General features: G+C 49.9%; 1 protein-coding gene across 5 annotated transcripts in view; it reads left to right on the plus strand.

Moving 5' to 3' along the window:
• Window positions 1-22,712, plus strand: part of ASTN1 (astrotactin 1) — a 74,324-nt gene that overhangs the window by 9,438 nt on the left and 42,174 nt on the right. For 4 of the 5 annotated variants that reach the window (XM_064719476.1, XM_064719477.1, XM_064719478.1 and 1 more), the window contains exons 2-6: window positions 12,018-12,205; window positions 18,490-18,886; window positions 20,220-20,366; window positions 20,797-20,916; window positions 22,009-22,158. In XM_064719476.1, the coding sequence (XP_064575546.1) occupies window positions 12,018-12,205; window positions 18,490-18,886; window positions 20,220-20,366; window positions 20,797-20,916; window positions 22,009-22,158 (1,002 nt within the window). The remainder of the gene's footprint in view (window positions 1-12,017; window positions 12,206-18,489; window positions 18,887-20,219; window positions 20,367-20,796; window positions 20,917-22,008; window positions 22,159-22,712) is intronic. The other variant, XM_064719475.1, reaches the window with a different exon arrangement.

Raw genomic sequence — 22,712 nt, forward strand, 5'->3', positions numbered from 1 at the left:
TCTCGGCCCATTTGCTGCCCTAATGATGTCCCCAGTGTCTGCAGCCTCTGGGAAATCTCCTGTTTGCTCTGGAGAGGCTGCTGTGCCTGCCACTGCCCTGGGCTGGCCCCAGGCTCCCCCTGACTCTGCTTCCCCAGTGTGGCTGCTCTGCCACCCCAGTGCTGCCCCTCCCAGCCCTGCCTGAACTGCTGAGCCAGAAATAGCTGGGTTCTGTCTTTTTTGCCTCTCTGGGAGAGCTCTGGAGAGGAGCAGGGAGGGGATTTGAGAGCTGTCATGCTGCTCTGGAGTTGCTTGGCTTTCCTGCAAGCCAGGGGTTTGTCTTTGCAGGCATGGCATGTCTGGGGAATTCTAAATGCCTGCAAGGATCTCACCCCAGCCCATGCCAAGGTGCAGCTTCAGTGGCCTGAGATGTGTGTCCAAGCACCTGCAAGCAGGGCAGAGCCTGAAACATCCTTCCAGGGAAAAAGGAAACCAGTTTTATTAGTGTTTCAGCAGGAGCTGCTCTCTCCTGGGTGTGCCACGGTGGTGGTGTGTCACAGACATCTTTCATGGAAAATCCTTTCCTCAGGATTTTTCCTCCTGAGAAGCTGAGAGGCCTCAGGAACAAAATGTAAACAATGATTTTCTGCTGCTGTGGAATGAAACAGGTGCATCTGTGATTGGCCTATGTTGGATGTTTGTAATTATTGGCCAGTCACAGTCAGCTGGCTCAGACTCTCTGTCCGAGCCACAAACCTTTGTTATAATTTTCTTTCCTATTCTATTCTTAGCTAGCCTTCTGAGGACTTCCTTTCTTCTATTATTTTAGTAAATAAAATATATATCATAAAATAATAAATAAAATATATATCATAAAATAATAAATCAGGTCTTCTGAAACATGGAGTCAGATCCTCATCTCTTCCCTCATCCTGAGACCCCTGTGAACACAATCACAGTGGTGTGCTCAAACTTGGTGGGCAGGAGAAATAACTCATGGATGGTGGGAGGGGAGTCAGCCTTGGGCTTGGGCTGGCTTCCACAGCTCTTATTGCTGTGTCTCTGCCTTTTTGTGCTTGCAGAGTGAGGCACATCTCTGGTTAACCCTGGAGGAGTCAGCCCCAGCCCCAGCGTGCCCCCACAGCCCATACATGCTGTGGAGCTGGGGCTGGTGGCTGAATGGGGGATGTGGAAATTCCTGGGAAATGTTGGGATGGGTCTGACTTCCTTGTAATTACAGCTCAGGGCTGGGTATTCCCAGCTTTCACATGGTGGGGATGGAAGGAGTGTGGATGTGAGAGTGTCCTGCCAGCAATAGGGAGGTACCAGGGTAATGGAGGAGGGCAGGTGTTGCTCTGATTTTTTAAGATTTTTTAAGCCTTCTGATGTTTACATTTTTGTAACAAACTTTCTTATATACTTTATGTAAATAACTTATTGTTTTGCATTCTTTTATAGAGAAAGAAAAACTTGATAGCCTGTTGGTTTGTTTAGTGTCATTGGAGAGGTGGCACTGTCACCCTCCAATCCACTGTCACTTTTCGGAAATCTGTAAATGTTAGAGTCGGAAAAATGAAAGCTCTCTTTTTTGCCTTAAAAAATCCGATGTCTGTGTCTTTCTGGTTTGTGTCCAAGAGTGACAGGCAGGAAAGGAAGGACCATGAGGAGGGAATGCCAGGAGATAGCAAGGAACTGCAGGAGCCACACAGCAGCCCCAGGGGCATTAGGAGCAGTGGGTGTGAGCCACAGCATCTCTGGTGGCTTCTTGAAGCTGTGGCACACAGAGCCTGGTGAAGTGACCTTTGGAGTGAATCCCAGCAGGAATTAATGGCTGGTTTCACACCAGGTGGCAGCATCCAGGTCCTGGGAGTAGCACTGCCAGAGACATGGCTGTGCAGCCAGTGGGTTTGTGGCCAAGAAAGGGAGGAGACACCAGGAAAGGGAGGAGGAAACAGCAGGAGGAAGAGGCAGGCTGAGCCCTGGGCTCAGCAGCAGCCAGAGCTGGCAGGGTTAAGGCAAAGCTGTGGCTGCAAATGCAGGAGTTTGCACTCACTGGTGCTCAGAGTCCAGCAGGGCTCTTTGCTCTTGAGATACTGAAAATGCAGCTGACTCCTCATCTGGGTTTGATTTTGTTTGCTAAAATGAGCTCCTGCTTCTCTGGTGCAGGAGCAGGAGACAGCAGCCCCTGGCTTAGAAGCTCCCTGGTCATGACCATGGTTATTCACTGTTTCTCCTTTGCAAGGATTTACACCTGTAAAAACCAACAAAAGATTCTTTTCCATACACCATAAAGTATGAAAAAGTGCTGTCCTGGCTAGGGCAGCTCTCCTGTGCTTGGCTGGGCTGAAGCACCCTTACCCCATCCCCTTTGTTCTGCTCATCTCCAATTTCAGCACTGGACCAAAAGCGTTAAATAGATTTTCCTTCTTTTTTTTTTTCCCACACAAATGCAAGGGAACCTTCTGCCTGTGGTTGTGACATTGGGATTCCCCAATGCCTAGGTTGTGAGCCCTGCCTGGAAAGACAGAAAGACAGGCAGGTGAATACAGGCAGGGCTGTGTGAGGGCACCAGAGCTGGATGGGTGCTGAAACCCAAGAGCAGAGTTACATAATTGGGACTGCAATGCAGAAACTCTTCCTTAATTTTTAATTATCCAGTTGCAGCACGTTTGTGGAGCTCAGCTTGGGATGCCAAATCATCCTGTGCACGTGGGAAGGGCCTTTTGGAAACCCAGGACATTCCTCTGGCTGCCCTGGAGGATTCCAGACCCTGGCAGGGGGCTCAGAGACCTTGGCACAGAGTCAGAAACACCTGTGCCTTTGATTTTAGCCCTTGGAAAAAACAATTACCAACTTTGTGTGAGGATTCACAAGCCACGAAAGTTTTAAGTAGAATGATAGTTTGTTACAATATAGAAAAGTAGAATTTTGGGGTTTTTAGAATGAGGGTTTGGGGGTCCCAAGATGGAGGGATTTGTGTGTGCCTTGTCCTTCTTTCTTCTTCTTGTTCTCCATCTTCTGGGTGATGTTGCCATTTTTAGATTGGTTTAGAGTAGAGACAGACTGTCTAACATAGGTAATAGGTATTGGAAAATTATTGTAAATAAAGTACACGTAGTTTTTAGTATAAAATGTTGACACCACCCCAAGGGCGGTCAGTGTTCCAAAACCCAACCTGCTGGACAGATCTCAGCAGGTCAGAGAAAGAATGTTATAGATAAGAGAAAATAAACAACCTTGAGAAGCAGAACAGAAGAATCCTGACTCCTTCTTTGGCTGGGAAAAGAGACTCTGTGACACATCTTGGGGTGCCAGTGTCCGTCCTTCCTTCCTTCCTTCCTTCCTTCCTTCCTTCCTTCCTTCCTTCCTTCCTTCCTTCCTTCCTTCCTTCCTTCCTTCCTTCCTTCCTTCCTTCCTTCCTTCCTTCCTTCCTTCCTTCCTTCCTTCCTTCCTTCCTTCCTTCCTTCCTTCCTTCCTTCCTTCCTTCTCTTTCTCTCTCTCTTTCTGATGGCAAGCACTATTTCTTCCCCTCCCTGTTTCTCCTCCTCTTTCAAATCCCCACTCTGCACTTTCTGTCCTTCCTACAAAGGCAACTGCCTCGGAGCAGCTTAGGCTTCAAAGTTCCCAAAATAACAAAGGTTAAAAGAAATTATTAAAAAAAAAAGAGAGAGAAAAAAGAAATCATTGCTAAAAGATCAAGTCAGTGCCCCACTTGCACCTGGGCTCAGAGCTTCAAAGCAGCTGCAAAAACCCCCCACGATCTCCATGGTCAGGCTTCCCAATGCCTGTGGTCCTGCCTGCACAGGAGGTTTTGTAGTAGCCAGGATGGGGCTGCAGGTAGCTGGAAGGGGTGGAGGGTCCTGCAGCTTCTGCTGCCTGTGGGGGCAATTTGGGGAAGCCTCTTGTGGAGGAGGAGGCTGTGGTGATGGGCAGAGCCATGTGGGTGAGGTGGGTGCCCCTGTCTCCTGACCAGGCAGGGGGGCCAGCAGCTCCTCTGTGCCTCTGCTGGCTCTTCTGATTTATACAGATCATCAATATGACAATTATATACACCTGCAAATTTAATTACCTCCATTTTCATCAGGCACCGACAGATTTATGCCTCTGTTCAGTTCCTGTAAATCTCAAGGAAGCTTGACTAGACCCAAAAGTCTTCCCATTGATTGCTGTGCACTGCCTGGGCTCTGGCCATCCTGACAAGCTCTTCTTTCAGGAGTGATAAATTCGAGATGCACGGTTAACTTTTCCCCCTTCTACATCTTTCTTTCTTCCTTCTTTTTTTTTTTTTTTATTCTGCCTTTCCCATCTTTCAAAGCCTCCCCACAAACTTGAAAATGGAGCTTGAAATCATGTAGGCACCACAGAGTTTATGATGTTAGGCTGCAGCTGGCAGCAGCCTGTGCCTGCCTTCTCCATCCCTTCCTCTGATCCCAGCATTGTTCCCTCCAGGAGGATCACTCTTGGAAAAGCTCTCAGCCCAGCTGTGCCCAGGAGAGCAGACAAGGTTGTTTTGGTCCTGTTTGGGCCATCTCATGTCTCAGAAAACCAACAGGTCGTGGCTCTCCCCCCTGGGGAGATGAGGAACAAGTGGCTGTGCTTGTTCCTTGTGCTGAGCACAGAAATGCCAAAACAACATCTCATTTTCCTGCCCTCTCAGCCTGAGCACAATGAGCACTCACACAGAGAAGTGTGTAGGAGTGAGCTGGAGTTCACCCTTGGTGTGCAGCCCATGTCACCCCTGTGGAGCATCCCCCTGCTGTCCGAGCACCAGTGCCTGCCCTCCCCTGCAGGATTTGCTCTGATGTTTTCCTGAGTGCCTATTGGCACATTACCTGCCCTGCCAGCCCCTGATGGATATAAACAGTCCTTTGTCTCCCCATGGAAATTGCTGGCTGGCTTGTAAAGCTGAAGGGAATCTTGGCAAGTTGTGTTGGGGCTGTAGGGTCTGACAGCACGGAGGGCTGGGATTTGGAAAGGGGGAGTTTCTGGCTGGGTGTTGAAAGGATCAGCTCTGTCACTAGGAGGGAGCTGCCCTGGGGTACCCCCTTCTGCCCTGGAGGAGCAGAGGGTCTCAACCACTCCCAAAGGCACACATGGATGTGGGATGCATCCTTGAATGCTGGCCTGGGTAGCACAAAGCTGGCTTTGCAGTCACCCTGGAACCCCAAGAGACTGGGCCGTGTAGTGGGCTTTTGTCCCTTGGAATCTGCAGCCAGTACTGATAATTGAAAATTGAAATTGATAATTTATCAACTGATAATTTATCAATTGATAATTTATCAAGTGAAATTGAAAAAAAAAATTAGTTAAAACTGCAGGATATCTATATTTGGTCCTTTCCCTGCTGCCCAGGGATTTCTCGACCTGGGTTATGCCTCTGGGCTCTGTGGCTCAATAGCTGCTGGTGGCTCTGTCTCCCTTGAATTCAGCACCTTTTGCAGTGCTTTCATACTTTATGGTGGATGAAAAAGAACCTTTTGTTGGTTTTACACGTGTAAATCCTTGCAAAGTGAGAAATAGTGAATAACCATTCCCACTGCTCCCTGGGCCTGATGGTTTTACAGGCTTTTATCATGTCCTCACCCTATTGTTTGGTTCCTTTACTGAGGAGTCCTCACACAGTTGATTTCTCCTCTTCACAAAGCCATTTGCAGCATCTCATCTTCCTGGTACCCCTCCCCCAAACCTCCCAAGCTTTGCCTCCTCCTTCTCGAGATGGTTGACCTGAATATCACTTGCAGGATTCCAGATCAGCTCACTCTCACCAAGGTTGAGTTTCACCTGCCCACTTCCTTGCCCGCTTTCCTCCTGCACTTCTCAGCTTCAGCTTTGAGAAGACTAAATTTAGCCTTGGTGACCAAGTTTGCCATCCTCCTCCTCTTCCAGAGTGTTTCTGAGCCACCAAGGTCCTGACAGAGATCACCGTGGGGCTTCTTGGTAACCTCCTTTCATCCTGAGAGCTAAACCCTTACTCCTCCCCCACCTGGTGGGCTTCAGGATGACTTTCCTTCTCATCCCTGCACCACTTTGGTGCTTTGGGAAACTTTGAGGATGGATTTTGACAAGAACCTTTTGAAACGAGTCTGTCAAATTGGATCACCCTTACCTACTGGCTCGCAGTGTTGGGTGACCTGTATTTACTGATGCACCTACAGGTTGCTCTAGGTGCAGAATTTCTCAGCAGAATTTACTGGTCTTTAATTTCCTTGATGCACAACAGCTTTTGTAAGAAATTCGGGTTTCCTCTAGCAGGTTTTTCTTCTCGAGTTGCTCGCACTTTCAGAGTGATAGTGAAAATCACTTGGTGGTTCTCCACTCCTTGGTGCAGTTCTGCAGTTCGTAGGTGAGCACCAATCTCAGCTCAGGGGTTTGTGCCCTCCTTCTCACTGATTTGCTGGGAGACAGTTTAGCCAGGGTGGTAATTTTCCATGGCTGACTGGGAGCCTCTCCATCATTTGGAGCCTTTCCACAGAGACCTGGTTTTCCCTCAGGAAGAGGTGACGTGACAGCATTGCAGGGTGAGATATCAACTACAGATGTGGTTCTTTCTGGGGTTTTTATAGCAGCATGGCCTCTTGGAAGTGTCTTCACACATTCTCTCTATTTTCTTTTTGCTCCCTGTCGTGGGTGGCACTTGGGTTCTTCTGAACACGACCGTGTCACCCGAGTGTTGGACCAGGAGGTGGATCTGCCTCCCTTCCCACATTTCCTCTGCAGTTCACAGCTATGGCAGATGGGAGCAAAGTAACAAGACAGAAGTGAAAATCAAACACCAGAGATTGTCCCAATCTGCTTGTTTTCCCCCCAGCTTTAGGATAGAATTGAGAAATGTGATGGAGCAATGACCTTGGAGGGGAAGGTGCCCAGGTGCGTTCTTGGGCTGGTGGGGAGGAGCAGGGCAGGGGGGGGCTGTCAGCTTGTAAAGTCAGCAGCTGCAGAGCAGACCTGGTCAGCTCAGCCCCACCAGTGATGGATCAGTGTCCTCTGCGCAAAAACAGCTCAGTGTCACCCCCAGAGTGATGGAGGGTTTGTTGTTAGAGAAAAGGAGGGGTTCGGGCTCTGGCGTATTTGGGACAGAAATCCCAGTTGAAGGCTAAAGCGTGGCTACAGCTTTGAAATGTAACTGCCTGGTGACCTTCCCAAAAGCAAAGGCACCCTGCATTCCAAGGAGAAGCCTGGCTAGCTGTCAGCCAGGCTGGGGCACCTCTTGACTTCACGTGTACCAGCCTCAGGCTCAGGTATTGTGGTGGGGTGATCTCTTTGACCTAGCCTGAGAATGGCTGCAGGGAGATCAGCACTGCCTCTTCCTCAAACCTTTATGTTCTCCCATACCTATGAGTCTTTTGGAGATTTTTTCCCCCAGGGCCCCTCTCCCATGAAGCAGGTTCCTAATATATACACTGAGGTTTGTGTTTGCTGCTATGGAAAAGCTGGATTGCCTTGAAAAGGCAGAATGACCTGCAAAATGAGCTGGTTTTGCTACCTGAGACTGGAGACAGGAAAAAATGCAAATGAAATATGGGTAGTCAGTGATGGATGTGAATTTTTAAAGCAGGTCCATAAAAACATTGATATTATCCCATGAATTACCTGTCACTGAAACCCTGGAAGTATAAATGAGTTAAGTATCAAGATAAGCATTTTGACATGTGAATTGGTAGAAATCAAAGCCTGAGGTCCCAGCAGAGAGAGCAAGTGACTCATGGTGGGAAGGTCCCCTGAGTCACCTCAGGCACTGGGGACCCTGGGAGGAGTGCAAGGGTTGATTTAGCTGAGTTCAAGCCCTTTAAAGGATGTGTGTGGTTTAGGTGTGGAGCAAAAGCCTGAGCTAATGGGGAGCCTAAATTAAACCACAGTCAGGTTCTGGCTGGAAAATAAGGCAAGTTTAAATGTTAACGAGGAAATACAAGTCCAAGTCAAAATCTGTGCTCGGCTCCCTGAAATGGCTCTGTGGAGACCAGCATTATGGCAGAGTTCATTTGACTTATTAGAGGCGTCTATTAGTGCAAAACGCTTCCAAATGGAGAGGAAAATTGTTTTGCTGGGTGGTTTTTTCCCTCAAAATGACGATGTGAGCTTTTAAGGCGAGTTGCTCTCCTTGTGTGCCACCATGGCAGGTCTCAGTGGGGTGATGAGGACATGGGAGAAGGTCCAGGCCAGCACCAGGCCATGGTTCTGATGTTGCACCAGCTCAGGTGCAGAGCTGGGCTGACAGAGGTGCTGCCTCCCAAAATCAGGACGTGCAGAGATGCTGCCTCCAGAAGGACTGGGTTTTCTTCATGTGGATCAGCTGTCCCAAGGGAAATGAGGCTGTTTGGGACAATGAAGAACAAAGCAGGCATAATTCCACACATCTCCAGCACCTTCAGTCTGGTTTTTTGTCCTCCCCTCCAATTGCTCCAGCAGAACCTCTCTGTCCCCACTGCAGATGGTCTGGGAGGGGAGCAGCCAGGGCCCTGATGTTAAAAGCAGCAGCTGGGGCCTTTGGAGGCAGCTGCTCCTGCAGATATGAAGGACCTGGGCCACGTTTGATACCAGGTGAATGTGGCACAGCCTAATTAGTGGCCTCCTACTGTTATTAACCTCTGACTCAGACAGGCTATTTTTTAACAGAGGTGCAAGAAGTTAATACCGGTGCTAATGGCTTCCTATCCAAGGCCTTAATGAAAGCCATGCAGGGACCATGATACTGATGAAAGCCATGCAGGCTTTTCATCAATATCTTTCAAACTTTGAACTTGAAATTATCTTCTCCCCCCACCATATTTTTTTAAAATTTTTGCCTTTCTGTCCACTTTTCTGCCTCCTCTGGGACATCCTGTACAAACTGCTTAGCAGGGTTGGCAGCTGCCAGCTCTGTAGCAGAGCTGATACCCCACAACACCCAGATAAATCATCCCAGTTGGCTACATGGGTCACTGTAGCATCCCACCAGGTCGTGAGATGTCTGCTTGGAGAGCAAGACAAAGAGAAAAGTGAAATCTGTTGGACTGGGAGAAGAGAGAGTAAAGAGATGCTGTGTTAGGGAGGGATCTTGGTCTTGGTCTTGTCATGGTCTTGCTTAAACCAAACTCCAAGGGAGCTTCACAGGTGCAGGAAAGCATTTTAAAGTGCAAAATTTTCAAGGAGAAATGGAGTACGATAGAGGCAGTGTTGCTAAGACACTTGAGGAAAGGAGGAGAAGGTTCCAGGCTGAAGCTCTCCCATCCAGGCAGTGCCTCTGGGCAGGAGCAGAGGTGCTGGAGCAACCTTGCCCTGATGGAGGGCTCATAGCTGCCAGTTTGGGGTGATGGCAATTGATTTTTGGGTTGTTTTCCTTTGCCTCTTCCCCTTCTGACCTGTGTGCAATGCAGCTGCAGGGTCACATCCTGATGTCTGGTGGAAGAGGAAAACTGCTCAGGCTCTGTGGCTGGATTGCGCTCTTCTAAAACAAGAACCCATTTTTTTATTGAAATATATTTTTCTTTTAAAAAAATAAGCCTGTTTAAATAAATTTGAGATTATGACAACCTATTTTAAGGCTTAAATTTACTATAATCTATTAATCATTTAAATAGCTTCCATCAAGGATTTCTTCTCAAATATTAATGAGCTGAAGGGTGCTGCTTTTACAGTGATATGTCAGATCAGGAGGAAAACATCTCTTACTCTAGCTTTCTAAATGTCACAATGTCACATACTTAGTATCTATTATTTTCCCTCTTTACAATGGAGCAAATGCTGGTATTTACATTTTTTCCAAATGTCAGTATGTTGAGTTCCTGCTGTGCGGGAAAGTTCTCGCCTTAATTACCCATAATTTCACGTTAGCAGGCAGGTGCAGGGAGAGTGTTTTCCTCCTTTTGAGCTGGTTCATACGAAGTTGAGAAGCCGTGGGGAGCTGGGAAAGCAGGCAAGCTTGGTTTCCCCTCTCAGTCCATGAATAAGGACCGTGTGGGAGAGGAGGAGATGTGCTGCTCCAAATCCCCCTGGCTCCCAGGACCGGCTTTTCAAAGGGGCTCTGTGTCCCTGAACACACAGCTCAGCAGTTAGGGGGAATTCCAAAAGTGCTTCTGGCTTCTTGGTGACTTAACTCTGGGTTTTGCTTCCCCCCAGCCTGGTGGAGTGCTCAGCATCCCTGTGCTGGGGACACTCCAAGGGCTCTGATCACCTCCAGAAACGCAGCCCGTGCTGAGCACAAACACGCTGCCAGTTCCCTCTCTGTGGCTGATGCTTCTTTGGATTAATCAAATCAGTTTGGGAGGATGAACCTGGCTCCCCATGCAGATTTTTGCCCCCCCCTCCCCACCTCCCCTGGCAGCCAGCTCACTTAAGGCGGCCTAATGAAATTAATTAGCAGCAAATTTAAAACGTTGTTTTTCGGCGCTGTAATTGAATTCCAGTTTTCATTTGAAGGCAGCGTGAAACAAGCAAAATAAGGATGATAATTTGCAAAGTGAGAGGGGTGCCTTCCCACTGCCAACAATGGGGCAGATACAGGAGGGAAGGCTGTGCCTCAGTGGGAAGCTGATCATGTTTTTTCTTTTGGTCATCCCAACAAAATCTGCTATTTTCACCAAAAATAGCTAACAGGCTTGAGCTGATGGCTGAGATGGAGGTGGTGTGAGATGGTGATCAAGGTGATCTGGTCTGAGGGGGCCACAGTGATTAAAGCAGTGCCCATCTCTCATAGGGAGAGGTGCTGGCGTTACCCTGTCTTTGGCTGAGACCCAGCTGTAGATGTCCCTGAAATTTTGGAGCCAGCCAGGTGAATTAGGTTTGATTTGGTGTTTAGTGTCCTGGAGCATGTGTGGTATCCCTGCCTGGGTGTCCTCTACTTCCATGACAGCCCAGCCTTGTCCATGTGTCTCACTGCCCCAAACTCTGGAATTAAAGGAACTTAGGGAAAATTGGGTTGTTGGTCAGAAGCTGCAGGCACCTCTGCAGGTCTCTGGGCTGAGTCCTGGATGGAAAATGTGTGAAAACTGAAAACCTCTGAAATCACAGCCAGTTTCATGTTTCACTGCTCACAAAGGATGGCAAATATTTTGTCTGCAATAGTTTGAGATGTGCTCCCAGTGACCCCATGATGCTGCTGAGAATTTGTCCTGTATGCCGTGTTCCCAAGGTCTGAAGCTGTGTGGGGTGGGTGAAACCTGCCCAAACTAGAGCTGGAAGGACACTGCTGGGTTACTGCTGTCACTAAGTGCTGTCTCTCTGCACCACAGCTGGAGTTTTGGAGAGGCCCACATCTGCATTATACCCAGAAATATGGCTTTACTCTCCTTTAGCCCTTCAGGCTGTGATTTATGTAGGGGCATCCATGGTGCTGGCAGGAGATTCTTAGGACTTCTGCTGGTCACAGTGACCCTGAGATGCGTTAGAAAGTCTCTTTTCCCAGCCTGGTGGTAGAAGAAGGAGTCAGAGCTCTTCAGTTCTCAGTCTCAAGGTTGTTTATTGTATCTTATCTATAAAATTCCTTCTCCTGGCCTGCCAAGGTCCGCTCAGCAGGTCAGACAGAGGCACACTGGCTGCCCTCAGGGTGGTGTTATCTTTTTATACTAAAAACTACATGTACATTATTGACCATAACTTCCCAATACCCATCACCTGTGTTAGACAGTGAGCTTCTACTCTAAACCAATCTAAAAGTGCCAACATCACAGCAGAAGATGGAGGCCAAGAAGGAGAAAGGCTGGACATGCCTGGATTCCTCCATCTTGCCTCCTGAACCCCCATTCTAAAAACTCCAAAAATCCATTTTTCACCCTGTGACAAACTAATTATTATTCTACTTAGACTTTTGTGGCTTGTAATTCTTCATATAATGTTGGTAATTTTTTCCATGGGTCATAATCAAAGTCACAGTTGTCTTGTGCTCTGTGCCAGGGTCTCTGAGCCCCCTGGCAGGGTTCAGGATGGGATATCCCGAATTCCAACATTGATGACTAGAGGCTGTCCATCCTTTGGTCCCTCCAGCCATGTTTTTGGAAAGGGGTGAGCATCTCCCACACACCCTGTGCTCCAGACCTCCCCGCTGACCAGCTTTCCTCTTGCAGAGATCTCGGGCAACACGGACGACATCCCGCTGGTGCGCTGGCGGCAGCAGTGGCTGGAGAACGGCACCCTGCTCTTCCACATCCACCACCAGGACGGGGCCCCCAACCTGCCCGGCTTCGACCCCACCGAGGAGCCCCAGACCGAGTCGGCCGAGGAGGAGCTCAGGATCCTCCACATCTCTGTCATGGTAGGTTGGGGGGTACTGGCTGTGGGTTTCTCTGGGTCTGGATTGAAGGCACTTGAGACAGTATTTCATGTTCAGATTCAAGTGTTTATTATTTCTTATCAGTAAAACAGCCTCACTACTGTGAGTTCAGCAGCAAAGCACAAAATGGCCAACAATCTCTTGTTACAAGGTCTTTTAAGACTAAACTATCCAATTAAGAACTGACACCCAGATTATTTTCCCTTTTAACCCAATAACTGATCCCAAAGATTCCACAATGCAGACTTTTCTGCCCAATTACAAAATGCCACCCAAACCCATGAAGAAGGAGGAAGAAGAAGCATGAAGAAGAAACTCAGAATGACACCCTGTGCCCTCCATCTTGCTTCCATCCACAATGCACTAAAAATCCCAAACCCTGAATTTCTCACCAAGTGATACACCTACACTGCTCTCTATAATATATTGCACACTTTTGTGGATTCCAGTCTACCCTGAAGTCTAGGAAACTTTCTCCATGAATGAGGGTCAAAGTCAATGCTGCCCTGGTGGTCAGGGCGCCCCAGAGCAGACAGAGAAATATTCCCAGTGCCCTGGGTTTCCACAGTATGTAATGGGAAGGCAGCCCCTGTTTAGCTGTCCAGAAATCTGTAGAAAATACAGTGGCTTTTGAAAAGGCATTTATTTCCCCATCTGGCTCTAGCTGCCCTGGGATGTGTCCACCTGCCCTGGGCACCTCTGTGAGTGCTGAATGCTAAGTGCCTTCACAGACTGCTTCAAAGCTCTCCCTTAGTTTGCATCACTTTGAAAACACATTTGTGGGGTGTCTTTTTCCCCAGGGGTTCTGTGCTTTGAAGGTCTCAGCCAGTTAACCCAGGGTTAATTCCCACTGACTGGTCAGGGGCCCTTTGCCCAGTGCAGGGTGCCTGCTGCCCTCTGCCCTGCTGCACAGCCTGTGTCACAGTGCCACCAGGCACTGTCACCACCACTTTCATCAGCCTGGCAGCCCCTGGCCATGGCTTCATGTGTCGGGGTCACACAGCAATACACACCCAGCCACACAGAGAAAGGCAGAGAAGGGAGAAATCTGTAGGCTGGGGGGAGATCTGTGGTGTGTTTGTTGATTGTTTGGGTTTTTTTCTGTTGTGTTGGAAAAAACTTGAATAATCCTACAATTTTTGTGCCACTGGAAGATAATTAGCCAATGTGTTGCAGAGGCTGCAAGCAGGCTGTTCAGTGGTGTCTGCCCTAATAAGAGCTTCAATTGCTCTTGCAGATTGCAGCCCCAGGCCAGGTTTCTCCTCCATCATTTGTGCTTGATTAGTCCAAGGGAAAAAAAAAATTGTTTGCAAAGCCACTCCCCAAAACATCTTGCACCATTATCTCAATTTCTCTGTCTGCTCCCAGCTGCTCCTGAGAGGGTGCATCACCTCTGGAGAGGCTGGCCCTGCTGTGGTCTTGATCTTCTTGGGCACTGCTGTAAGCCAAGATCAAGGCAGGAGTGTCTGGCTGAAGGTTTGTTATGGAGCTGATGAAAAGGATCTCTGCAGCTCATGGCTGTCATGCCAAAATGTGCAAATGCAGATTGAGTCCTCCCCTGCCCTTTTTTCCCCATCACTCTCAGCTCTGCTCCGACAGCATCCCTGCTTCCTGACAAACAGAGTTGGCTTTTGTGCCAGGAGCCAGCATCACGTGGAGTTCTCAAGGCTGATTTCCTTTCTTTGCTGTGTGGTTGCCAAGGGAGGAGGTGTGAGTGACCGTGTTCAGAGGGGTCTGAGGATGAGAGAAGAGATGAGGATCTGACTCTGTGTTTCAGAAGGCTGATTTATTATTTTGTGATATATATTATATTAAAACTGTACTAAAAGAATAGAAGAAAGTATTTCATCAGAAGGCTAGATAAGAATAGAATAGGAAAGAATGATAACAAAGGCTTGTGTGTCAGACTCTCTGTCCGAGCCAGCTCACTGTGATTGGCCATTAATTACAAACAATCAACATGAGCTCAATCACAGATCCACCTGTGGCATTCCACAGCAGTAGATAACCATTGTTTACATTTTGTTCCTGAGGCCTCACAGCTTCTCAGGAGGAAAAATCCTAAGGAAAGGATTTTTCATAAAGGATATCTGTGACAGGTGTGAGGGATTGCATCCATCGTGACCAAGGTCTGCTCATGGGCTGGGTGAGGAGCACTCCCACACCCATCCCTGGCAGGGCTCCTCTCCCAGCCTTCACATGGATGTTGGGCTGGGGGGAACAAAGAACAATGGGATTTCAGTGCTCCTGTGCAGGGGAAAAGGGCATATAAGGTGGTGGTCTGACCCTCTCCAATAAGCAGGAGGTAGGGGAGACTTCAGTTCTGGCTTTCATCCTCCTCTCAGAGCCTCTTGAAATCTCAAGAGTCCACAGGCTGCTTTTCTCAGGGATAATTTGAGCTCTCAGACTAGTGGGGCAGAAGAAACTCATTTTCAAAGGAATAACAAGTCTCTTTTGTGAACCCATGGCCACTGCCTGAAAAAAATGAGAATCCACCAGATTTGAGCTCCAGCTTGGTCTCTCCTGTTCACCAGGTGTATGGCAGAGCTTGCTGGTGTTTGAGGGATTTAATGTGCATGTAGAGTGTGAAGGAAAGCCAGGAATGCCCTGGAATTCCTCCTACCTGCTTGTCATCCACCTGCAGGTGGACTTTCTCTAGGGTGATGGAGAGCCATGACAGAGGAGGCCATCCCTGGTGGGGATGGGGATAATCCCCATTTATTTATGGACCATAGAAACTCACAGGGATTGGAGCATGATATAGAATTGGGCTCTCACTTTGCCACTAAAAATCCTGCACGACTCTGCCAGGCACTTTATGCAAAGGCATGTAAAGATGGAATTAGACTGATACAGAGATTAGGTATTGGGAATAAAATCTTCCCTGTGAGGGTGCTGAGGCCCTGGAGAAGCTGTGGCTGCCCCATCACTGGAAGTGTTCAAGGCCACGTTGGACAGGGCTTGTCCCTGCTTTTGGCAAGGGTGTTGGAATGAAGTGAATTAAAGGTCCCTACCACTCAAAACCATTGTTGGATTCTGTGGTTTCTATGATCCAGGGCCAGTTTTCAGCCCCAGCAGTATTTTCTGACTTCCTGGCTGTATGCTCCCTGGCCAGAGAGATGCCAGCCAGCCCCCTGACTTCTGCAGGACTGATGGTCTCATGAATCACTGAATTGGTTTCCTCTGTCTTTCTTTTTTTTTTTTTTTTAGTTTGAGGTTTTTTGGTTTTGTTTTTAAGGAAAGTTGGGAAGGAGGCTGGTAGGATGCATCACAGCTCCATTATTCTGGAAATGAAAGTGGGTTAAACTGTAATAGCCATTAAACTTCCTTTTCCAGCTGCCTCTCCTGCCTCTCATTCAATAATTCCCCTAATGTTTTATCCTAATGGAGCAGATTATTACTATTATTTTATTTTCTCAAGATCACCTGTTGCATAGAAAAGAGGAGGGAGACCGGAGCTGTGGATGGGCTCTGAGCTCTTAACTGACTCCACATGCTTTTTCTTGTTATTATTGTTATTATTCTTGGCAGACTGTGCATGAAGGGCCAGTTTGGGGCTTTCATCTCACCGCCCTCCATCTGTGACGTCTTGCAGGAGGGTGATCCTGGGGACAGTGGCAGGGTGGCAGGGCCAGGTGCAGTTTTGGGATCCATTCCTGTGGGACAGGAGCTTTTTCAGCCTCTTTCCCCAGACATGCTCCCCAAACAACACTTCAGTCATCCGCCTGTCTCAAGCCTTGATCTCTTTTAATCTGTGCTGCGATTTCTGCTGGATACCCTGGGAACATCTCCCAAGATTGAGAGTGACAGCACTGAAACTGGCTGGAAATGGGTCAGAAAAAGTTGCCCGTAGGAGCATTTGCCTGGAATGAAGCTGATCTCTGTTTTCAGAGGCAGGAGAGTGAAACAAAACATGCTTTGCTTTAAATGCTGCTTTTTCATGCCTCGCTGGCAGCTTCAACACTGGGCCAGCCCAGGGCAGGCTCCAGCCAGCACTGGGTGCTCCTGGTGCCAGCAGACTCTTGGTGATGGGCTCTCCTTTCCACCCTGGAGCATCCCTGGGGTGTTTGAGTCCCAGGGGAAGGTGGCTGCCAGCCCCTGGCTGTCACTATAGGACGCGAAACAAAATGAGTACGCACACGCTGCTCTCAAGGTGAAGAACGGGAAGTTTATTTTCTGACTCTAACATTTATAGTTTTCCAAAAGTGACAGTGGATTGGAGGGTGAAGGTGCCACCTCTCCAATGACACTGGACAAACCAACAGTCCATCAAATTTCTCCTCTTCTGTCAGGGTCTCTAGCTGGTCAGAGTGACCCCAAGAAAAGTCAGAAAGTTTCTTTTCCCAGCCCAGCACTTGAAGAAGGAGTCAGGGCTCTTCATTTCTTGGTCTCAATGTTGTTTATTGTTTCTTATCTATAAAATTCTTTCTCCTGCCCTGCTGAGGTCCATCCAGCAGGTCAGAGACAGAGGCACTCTGCCTGCCCTCAGGGCAGTGTTATGTCTTTATACTAAAAACTATGTGTACAATGTTTACAATTACTTTCCAATACCTATGTCATGGTTTGAGCCTGGCACAGAGCCAGTGCCCCCCATGAAAATGCTCTCACCCTGGTGTCTGCTGTGAGATGTGACCAGGAATAAGCAAAACAGGCTTTAGCTTAAACATAAAGAACACTTTATTACCTAAACTACAGGGAAATAGGGAAAAACTATAAGGAAAAGAAAAAAAAATTGAAAACCTTACAAAAACCACTTTCCTCCTCCCCACTACCTGACTTTCCCAATCCGATACATTCTCCCAAAACACCAACTGCCCAGCCTGGCACCACACTTTAGTATACTCAAACTTCAGTTCATGAAGAGGAAAGGAGTCCTTCTTGTTCCATAGGCTTCCCCTGGAAACACACTGAAACCTCGTGTGCTTCCCTGTCACTTCGGCACCGCCCGGAAAAAAGTCCTTTTGCCGCTTGTGACATCTTCCTTCCATGCCCAGTGCTCTCACCACCGTGCATGGATCAGAGCTGCTTTTAGGGTTGTCTTTCAAGGATGCCTTGTCTCACTCCAAAAAGGCACAGTCTCTGCTTTGGGACATCTGTCCCCCCCATATTTTTCCAACCTCCTGGGGCCGAGGGGTCCTCACGATGAACCCTCCTGGTTCTGAGCCACTGCTTCCCCCTAAGTGCAGTCTCTGTGTCACAGGAACAACTGAGTCCATGGCCACAAGAAAAGTCCAGCCAAAAAGGCCACTCCAAATCATCTCTCCCCATTCAATCATCTCCACGTTCTTCGGGCCAGGTCCTTGTCTCATCTCATCTCTTATCTCCCTTCTTATTCAGCTTCGAGGAGGATTAGCATTTTTTGCAAGGCCCCAATCATGAAAGAAAGGGGTTAAAACTTTCAGTCTCTGTCCCGGAGCTGCGGCACTCCCACACACGCTGCCCACACGCTGCCGCTCCGCTCCGGCCGGGCACTCTTCCCCCCCCTTCTCCTCCTGGGCCAGCTGCTATCACATTCGGTGTCGCCGGCTCTCTCTCTCCCTCCTGGGGGGGGGGGGGGGGGGGGGATTTGCCCGAGGGTTGACTCCCTGGGATCTTCCACCCTTCCATCCTCGAGGGCCTCCTCACCTCCCATCTCTGTCCAGGCCCAGGGCCTACCACGTGGCTGCCCCTCCCCCGCCCAGCAGCAGCGGCTGGACGGGGGGGGAGATCTGACCTCTTCGCCTCGATGTCCCAAGAGAGCCTGCCAGGGGCAGAGCCCTGCTTTTTAACCCCTGTGTATTCTCGGAGGTGTGTCCAAACCCCACTGGCTACACCAGGTGTCAGTATCAAACTCCAAACATCCATTGGTTTGACCACAGCATCCCAGAATTCCCACTCCTTCCTGGTCAAACCACCACAACCTATCACCTGTGTTAGACAGTGAGCTCCTACTCTAAACCAATCTGTAAGTGGTGGGATTGGTTTAGAATAGAAGTACCCTGTCTAACATAGGTGATAGGTATTGGAAAGTAATTGTAAATATGTTGTATTTTGATGTATAAAAAGACAGTGCGGTCAGAGTGCCACTGGCTGCCCTGCTGAGCAGACTTCAGCTGGGCAGGAGGAAAATTTTATAGGTAAGATATAATAAACAACTGTGAGACAGGAAACTGAAGAACTCCGGGGGGCCCAAACCAGAGACTTTTCACATATCTGGGTGCTGCAATTACCAGCAGAACTCCCGAGAGCACCTGGCTGACCCTGCTCGGTGTGTGTGTTCCCCTCAGGGAGGGATGATCGCCCTGCTGCTGTCCATCCTGTGCCTGGTGATGATCCTGTACACCCGCCGCCGCTGGTGCAAGCGGCGCCGCGTGCCGCAGCCCCAGAAGAGCGCCAGCGCCGAGGCCGCCAACGAGATCCACTACATCCCCTCGGTGCTGATCGGGGGCCACGGGCGCGAGAGCCTGCGCAACGCCCAGCGCGTGCAGGGCCACAACTCCAGCGGCACGCTCAGCATCCGCGAGACGCCCATCCTGGACGGCTACGAGTACGACATCACCGACCTGCGGCACCACCTGCAGCGCGAGTGCATGAACGGCGGCGAGGACTTCGCCAGCCAGGTCACCCGCACGCTGGACTCGCTGCAGGGCTGCAACGAGAAGGCCAGCATGGACCTCACGCCAGGTGGGCTTGGGCTGACATGGATCCTTTCTGCCTTGTGTTCTCCCCGCGGTTCCATGCATGTGTTTTCCCCAGAGTATTGGAATTTTTACCAATATAGATGGACGGGACATGCCTGAGCTTTTCGGCCCCTTGCTGCTGAGCCAAATAGCTGAAACTGTGGTGTTTTCACCCCTCAGACACTTTTGGCTAGCTGAATGTGTGGTGTTTCACCTCACAGACACTTTTGGCCTAGTGGATGTTGGTGTTTCACCCCACAGACACTTTGGGCTGGCTGGGTGTGTGGTGTTTCACCCAGAGACACTTTTGGCTGGCTGGGTGTGTGGTGTTTTCACCCCACAGACACTTTGGGCTGGCTGGGTGCTGCAGCTGGGCCTGTGGGGACAAGTCCAGGCCTGCAGGAGCTCTGGTGGTGCTGGGATGGAGCTTCCCCTCATAACAGGGGCTGCTCCTCAGGTTTACCTCTGGTGGAGAAGTTTGAAGGAAAGGAGTTGGTTCTGATGGAGGATTTCAATCCAGAGCTTTATTTTGGTCTCTGAATCCAGCAACAGCTCCAACAGAACTCCCAAACTGTGTGGTTGCTGTTCCTTTTACTTGGGGAGATGAGGAGGGAAGGGGTAGGGAGCTACCAACCAGGTCCAAGGGACAAAGGACACCTGGATGGCCCAATGTCCCCTCAGGGGTAGAGGGCATCCTTTGAATTCTGCCAATCAATGCCCTCCTGGAATTCTAGGATTGACAGACAGTACTCGGCAGGGGGAAGGAGAGGTGACTGACACATCTGGCAGGTAATTATCAGGGAGGGATCCGAGGTTATGAGGTAAATTCTGAAATCACAACGCAACACCGGAGCATTTTCCCTGTTTCTCTGGGGTTTCATGGGTGTGAGGTGCTGGTGGTGCCCTGAAGGTATTTCCATCACTGCAGCCAGCTGAGAGCAGCTCCTGCTTTATGGTTTCCATGGCCTGACAGAGAACCAGAATGGGGCTCCTGTTGTGTTGTGAGGTCCCCTGGATGAGGTGAGAGATGAGAATTTACTCCAAGTTCTCAGAGGCCTGATTTATTAAATTATGATATTATATTAAAAGAAAATGATATACTAAAACCATACTAAAGAAAAAGAAAGGATACAGACAGAAGGCTAGAAAAGAATGCTCATGAAAGCTCGGGATTGACTCCTCAGAGTCCGACACAGCTGATGGTGATTGGTCATTAATTAAAAACAATTCACCTTGATCACCTCAGGATGATCTGAAGATGGACCCAAGGAAACCTTTCTCTCACCTTCCTCCCTTTTAAAAGTTTAAATATTTCGCCTTCAATCCTTCCTGCTCAGGGAGTGACAACGCCAAGCTGTCCCTGATGAACAAGTACAAGGACAACATCATTGCCACCAGCCCCGTGGACTCCAACCACCAGCAGGCCACGCTGCTGTCGCACACCTCCAGCAGCCAGCGCAAGCGCATCAACAACAAGGCGCGAGGTAGGGCAGTCCCTGGGGAGGGTGGGACATCTTGGGCTCCCACCCACCCACATTCCAGCCACCCACCCTCTCCTGGGATGGGGAAATAGAACCAGAGCGTGGAGAGAGCGTGGGAAAGGGGGTTTGGGTGGGGAGAAATGGGAAATGTGGTGCCTGCAAGGATGCGAGTGATGTTGGGCTGGTTGTAAAGATGCAGGTGGTGTTTGCCCCAGTAAATACTGCAGGATTCTGGCACAGCCATGGGGAAAAGGTGCAAGGTATCCTGGTGGGAGGGTCTGGCTGTGTGTGCTAAGAAGGGGAGCAGATGCTGTCCGTGCTGCACCTGGCAGATGGAGCTTCTGCTCTGTAGAGCAGGGCTTTCCCTGAAGGGTGCTATAGGCTGCCAAGGTTTGGGGTGGCACGGTGCCAACCCCTCCGTGACTACACTCAGTGTCCCCTGCAGCTGGCTCAGCCTTTCTCAACCCCGAGGGGGACTCAGGGACAGAGGCAGACACCGATCCCCAGCTGACCTTCTACACGGACCCCTCGCGGAGCCGCCGGCGCAGCCGAGGTGGGTGCAGGTGCAGGGGTGGGTGCAGTGCAGGGGTGGGTTCAGTGCAGGGGTTGGTCACCAGCCATCCCTCTTGCCTCATTTGCCATTGCTTCTCTGGGTCTGGAGACTTTGCATTGGCAAAAAGATGGAAACCCCAGTGCAATGCCAGCTGCTGCAGGCAGGCACAGTCCCTGCTTCGCAGCAGGCTGCTGCTGCTCTCCGGTGGAGCTTCCCAGCAGAGGGTGAAATGTTTTCTGATGTTTTGCTGGAGGCTCCTGCCGGGCACTGGTGTATATTAATGAGTAACACGCTTCAAAGGCTGGCCCGTGCCGTGCCATGCTGCTGCTCAGCACCGTGCACCTGCCAGCTGTACGTGCACCAGGGGATGGGAACAGCCTCCCTCCCCAGGCTGGAGTCTTGCCCCACTGCCCTGCTCTGTCCCTCTGGGAGGTTTCTAATTCCCAAGAGGGAAGTTAGTGTCTGTTTCCCTCGTTGAGCCTCGTTTGCTGGATGATGCCTTGTTTTTCTGGGAGTGGCAAGACTGGGAGCCATCAGCGGAGGCTGGAAGGCTCAGAGACAGAGACAGACATTCAGGCTTTGTCTCCAGACAGTTTGTTTTCCGCTCAGCTTCTTCAGCTGAACGATTAAAAGTCAAAGACCTGCATGCTCTGAGCAGTTAGGGCTCTCTATTGCTTTTTCAAGAGCATCAACGAGCCTGTTGTCATGACAAAATTAACCCAAGTGAAGTGCCAAGAAGGAGGGGGGAAAACCAGGATACTGCATTTACCTTCTTTTTTCCTGATATCTCTGCTCTGCTTTAAAGCTCTGATGCTGCAAAGTTCTCAGCATGCTGCACTGCAGGGTGTGGGAGAGCCAGGGCTCTGGGGGATCAGGAAGATCTTGGTCACAGCAGGAGAGAGGGATGGATAGTCCCATGGCAAAGGCTGCTTCATGTTCTTCAAAGTGCGAAATTATTCCATTTGATTCGATTGATGCTGGGTTTCCAGGGGGCTGGGCAGGGTCTCTGCATCCTGGGCTCCCCTGGCTACACCCAGAGACCTTCCTGGGTGCTGCAGGTGTCAGGTCTGACTGTGCTCCTGTGCTCTGCAGTGGGGTCCCCCCGGAGCCCCGTGAACAAGACCACGCTGACCCTCATCAGTGTGACAAGCTGTGTCATCAGCCTGGTGTGCTCTTCCCACATGAACTGTCCCCTCGTCGTCAAGATCACCCTCCATGTCCCTGAGCACCTCATCGCCGACGGTGAGCACCCCCTGCTCTTACCCATTCCAGCACCCCCTGCTCCTTCTTACCCATTCCAGCACCCCCTGCTCCTTCTTACCCAATCCAGCACCCCCTCTTCTTACCCATTCCAGCACCCCCTGCTCTTACCCATTCCAGCACCCCCTGCTCTTATCCATTCCAGCACCCCCTGCTCCTTCTTACCCACTCCTGCACCCCCTGCTCTTACCCTTTCCAGCAGTTCCTTCTCTTACCCACTCCTTCCTGCCCCACTCTGTAAGGATTGATGGAGGAGAGGGGGAATGATGGTGCAAGACAGAAGGGACAGGTGGAGATGGAGGGCACCAGTGTGGGACAGAGGGAATGGGCATGGGATGGAGGGAATGGGCATGGGACAGAGGGAATGGGCATGGGATGGAGGTGGAGATGGGTGGAAGACAAAGGGGGATGGAGGGGATGGGTCCATGACAGAAGGGACTGGGATGAGATGGAGGGTACCATGTTGGGAGCAAGGGATGGAGTGGTACAGCGTGGAGGGGATAGGCACTGTCACTACAGGACACAAAATAGCTCAA

This window comes from Zonotrichia leucophrys, chromosome 8 (assembly GCF_028769735.1).
Source record: "Zonotrichia leucophrys gambelii isolate GWCS_2022_RI chromosome 8, RI_Zleu_2.0, whole genome shotgun sequence".
In the NCBI taxonomy this organism is placed as follows: Eukaryota; Metazoa; Chordata; class Aves; order Passeriformes; family Passerellidae; genus Zonotrichia; species Zonotrichia leucophrys.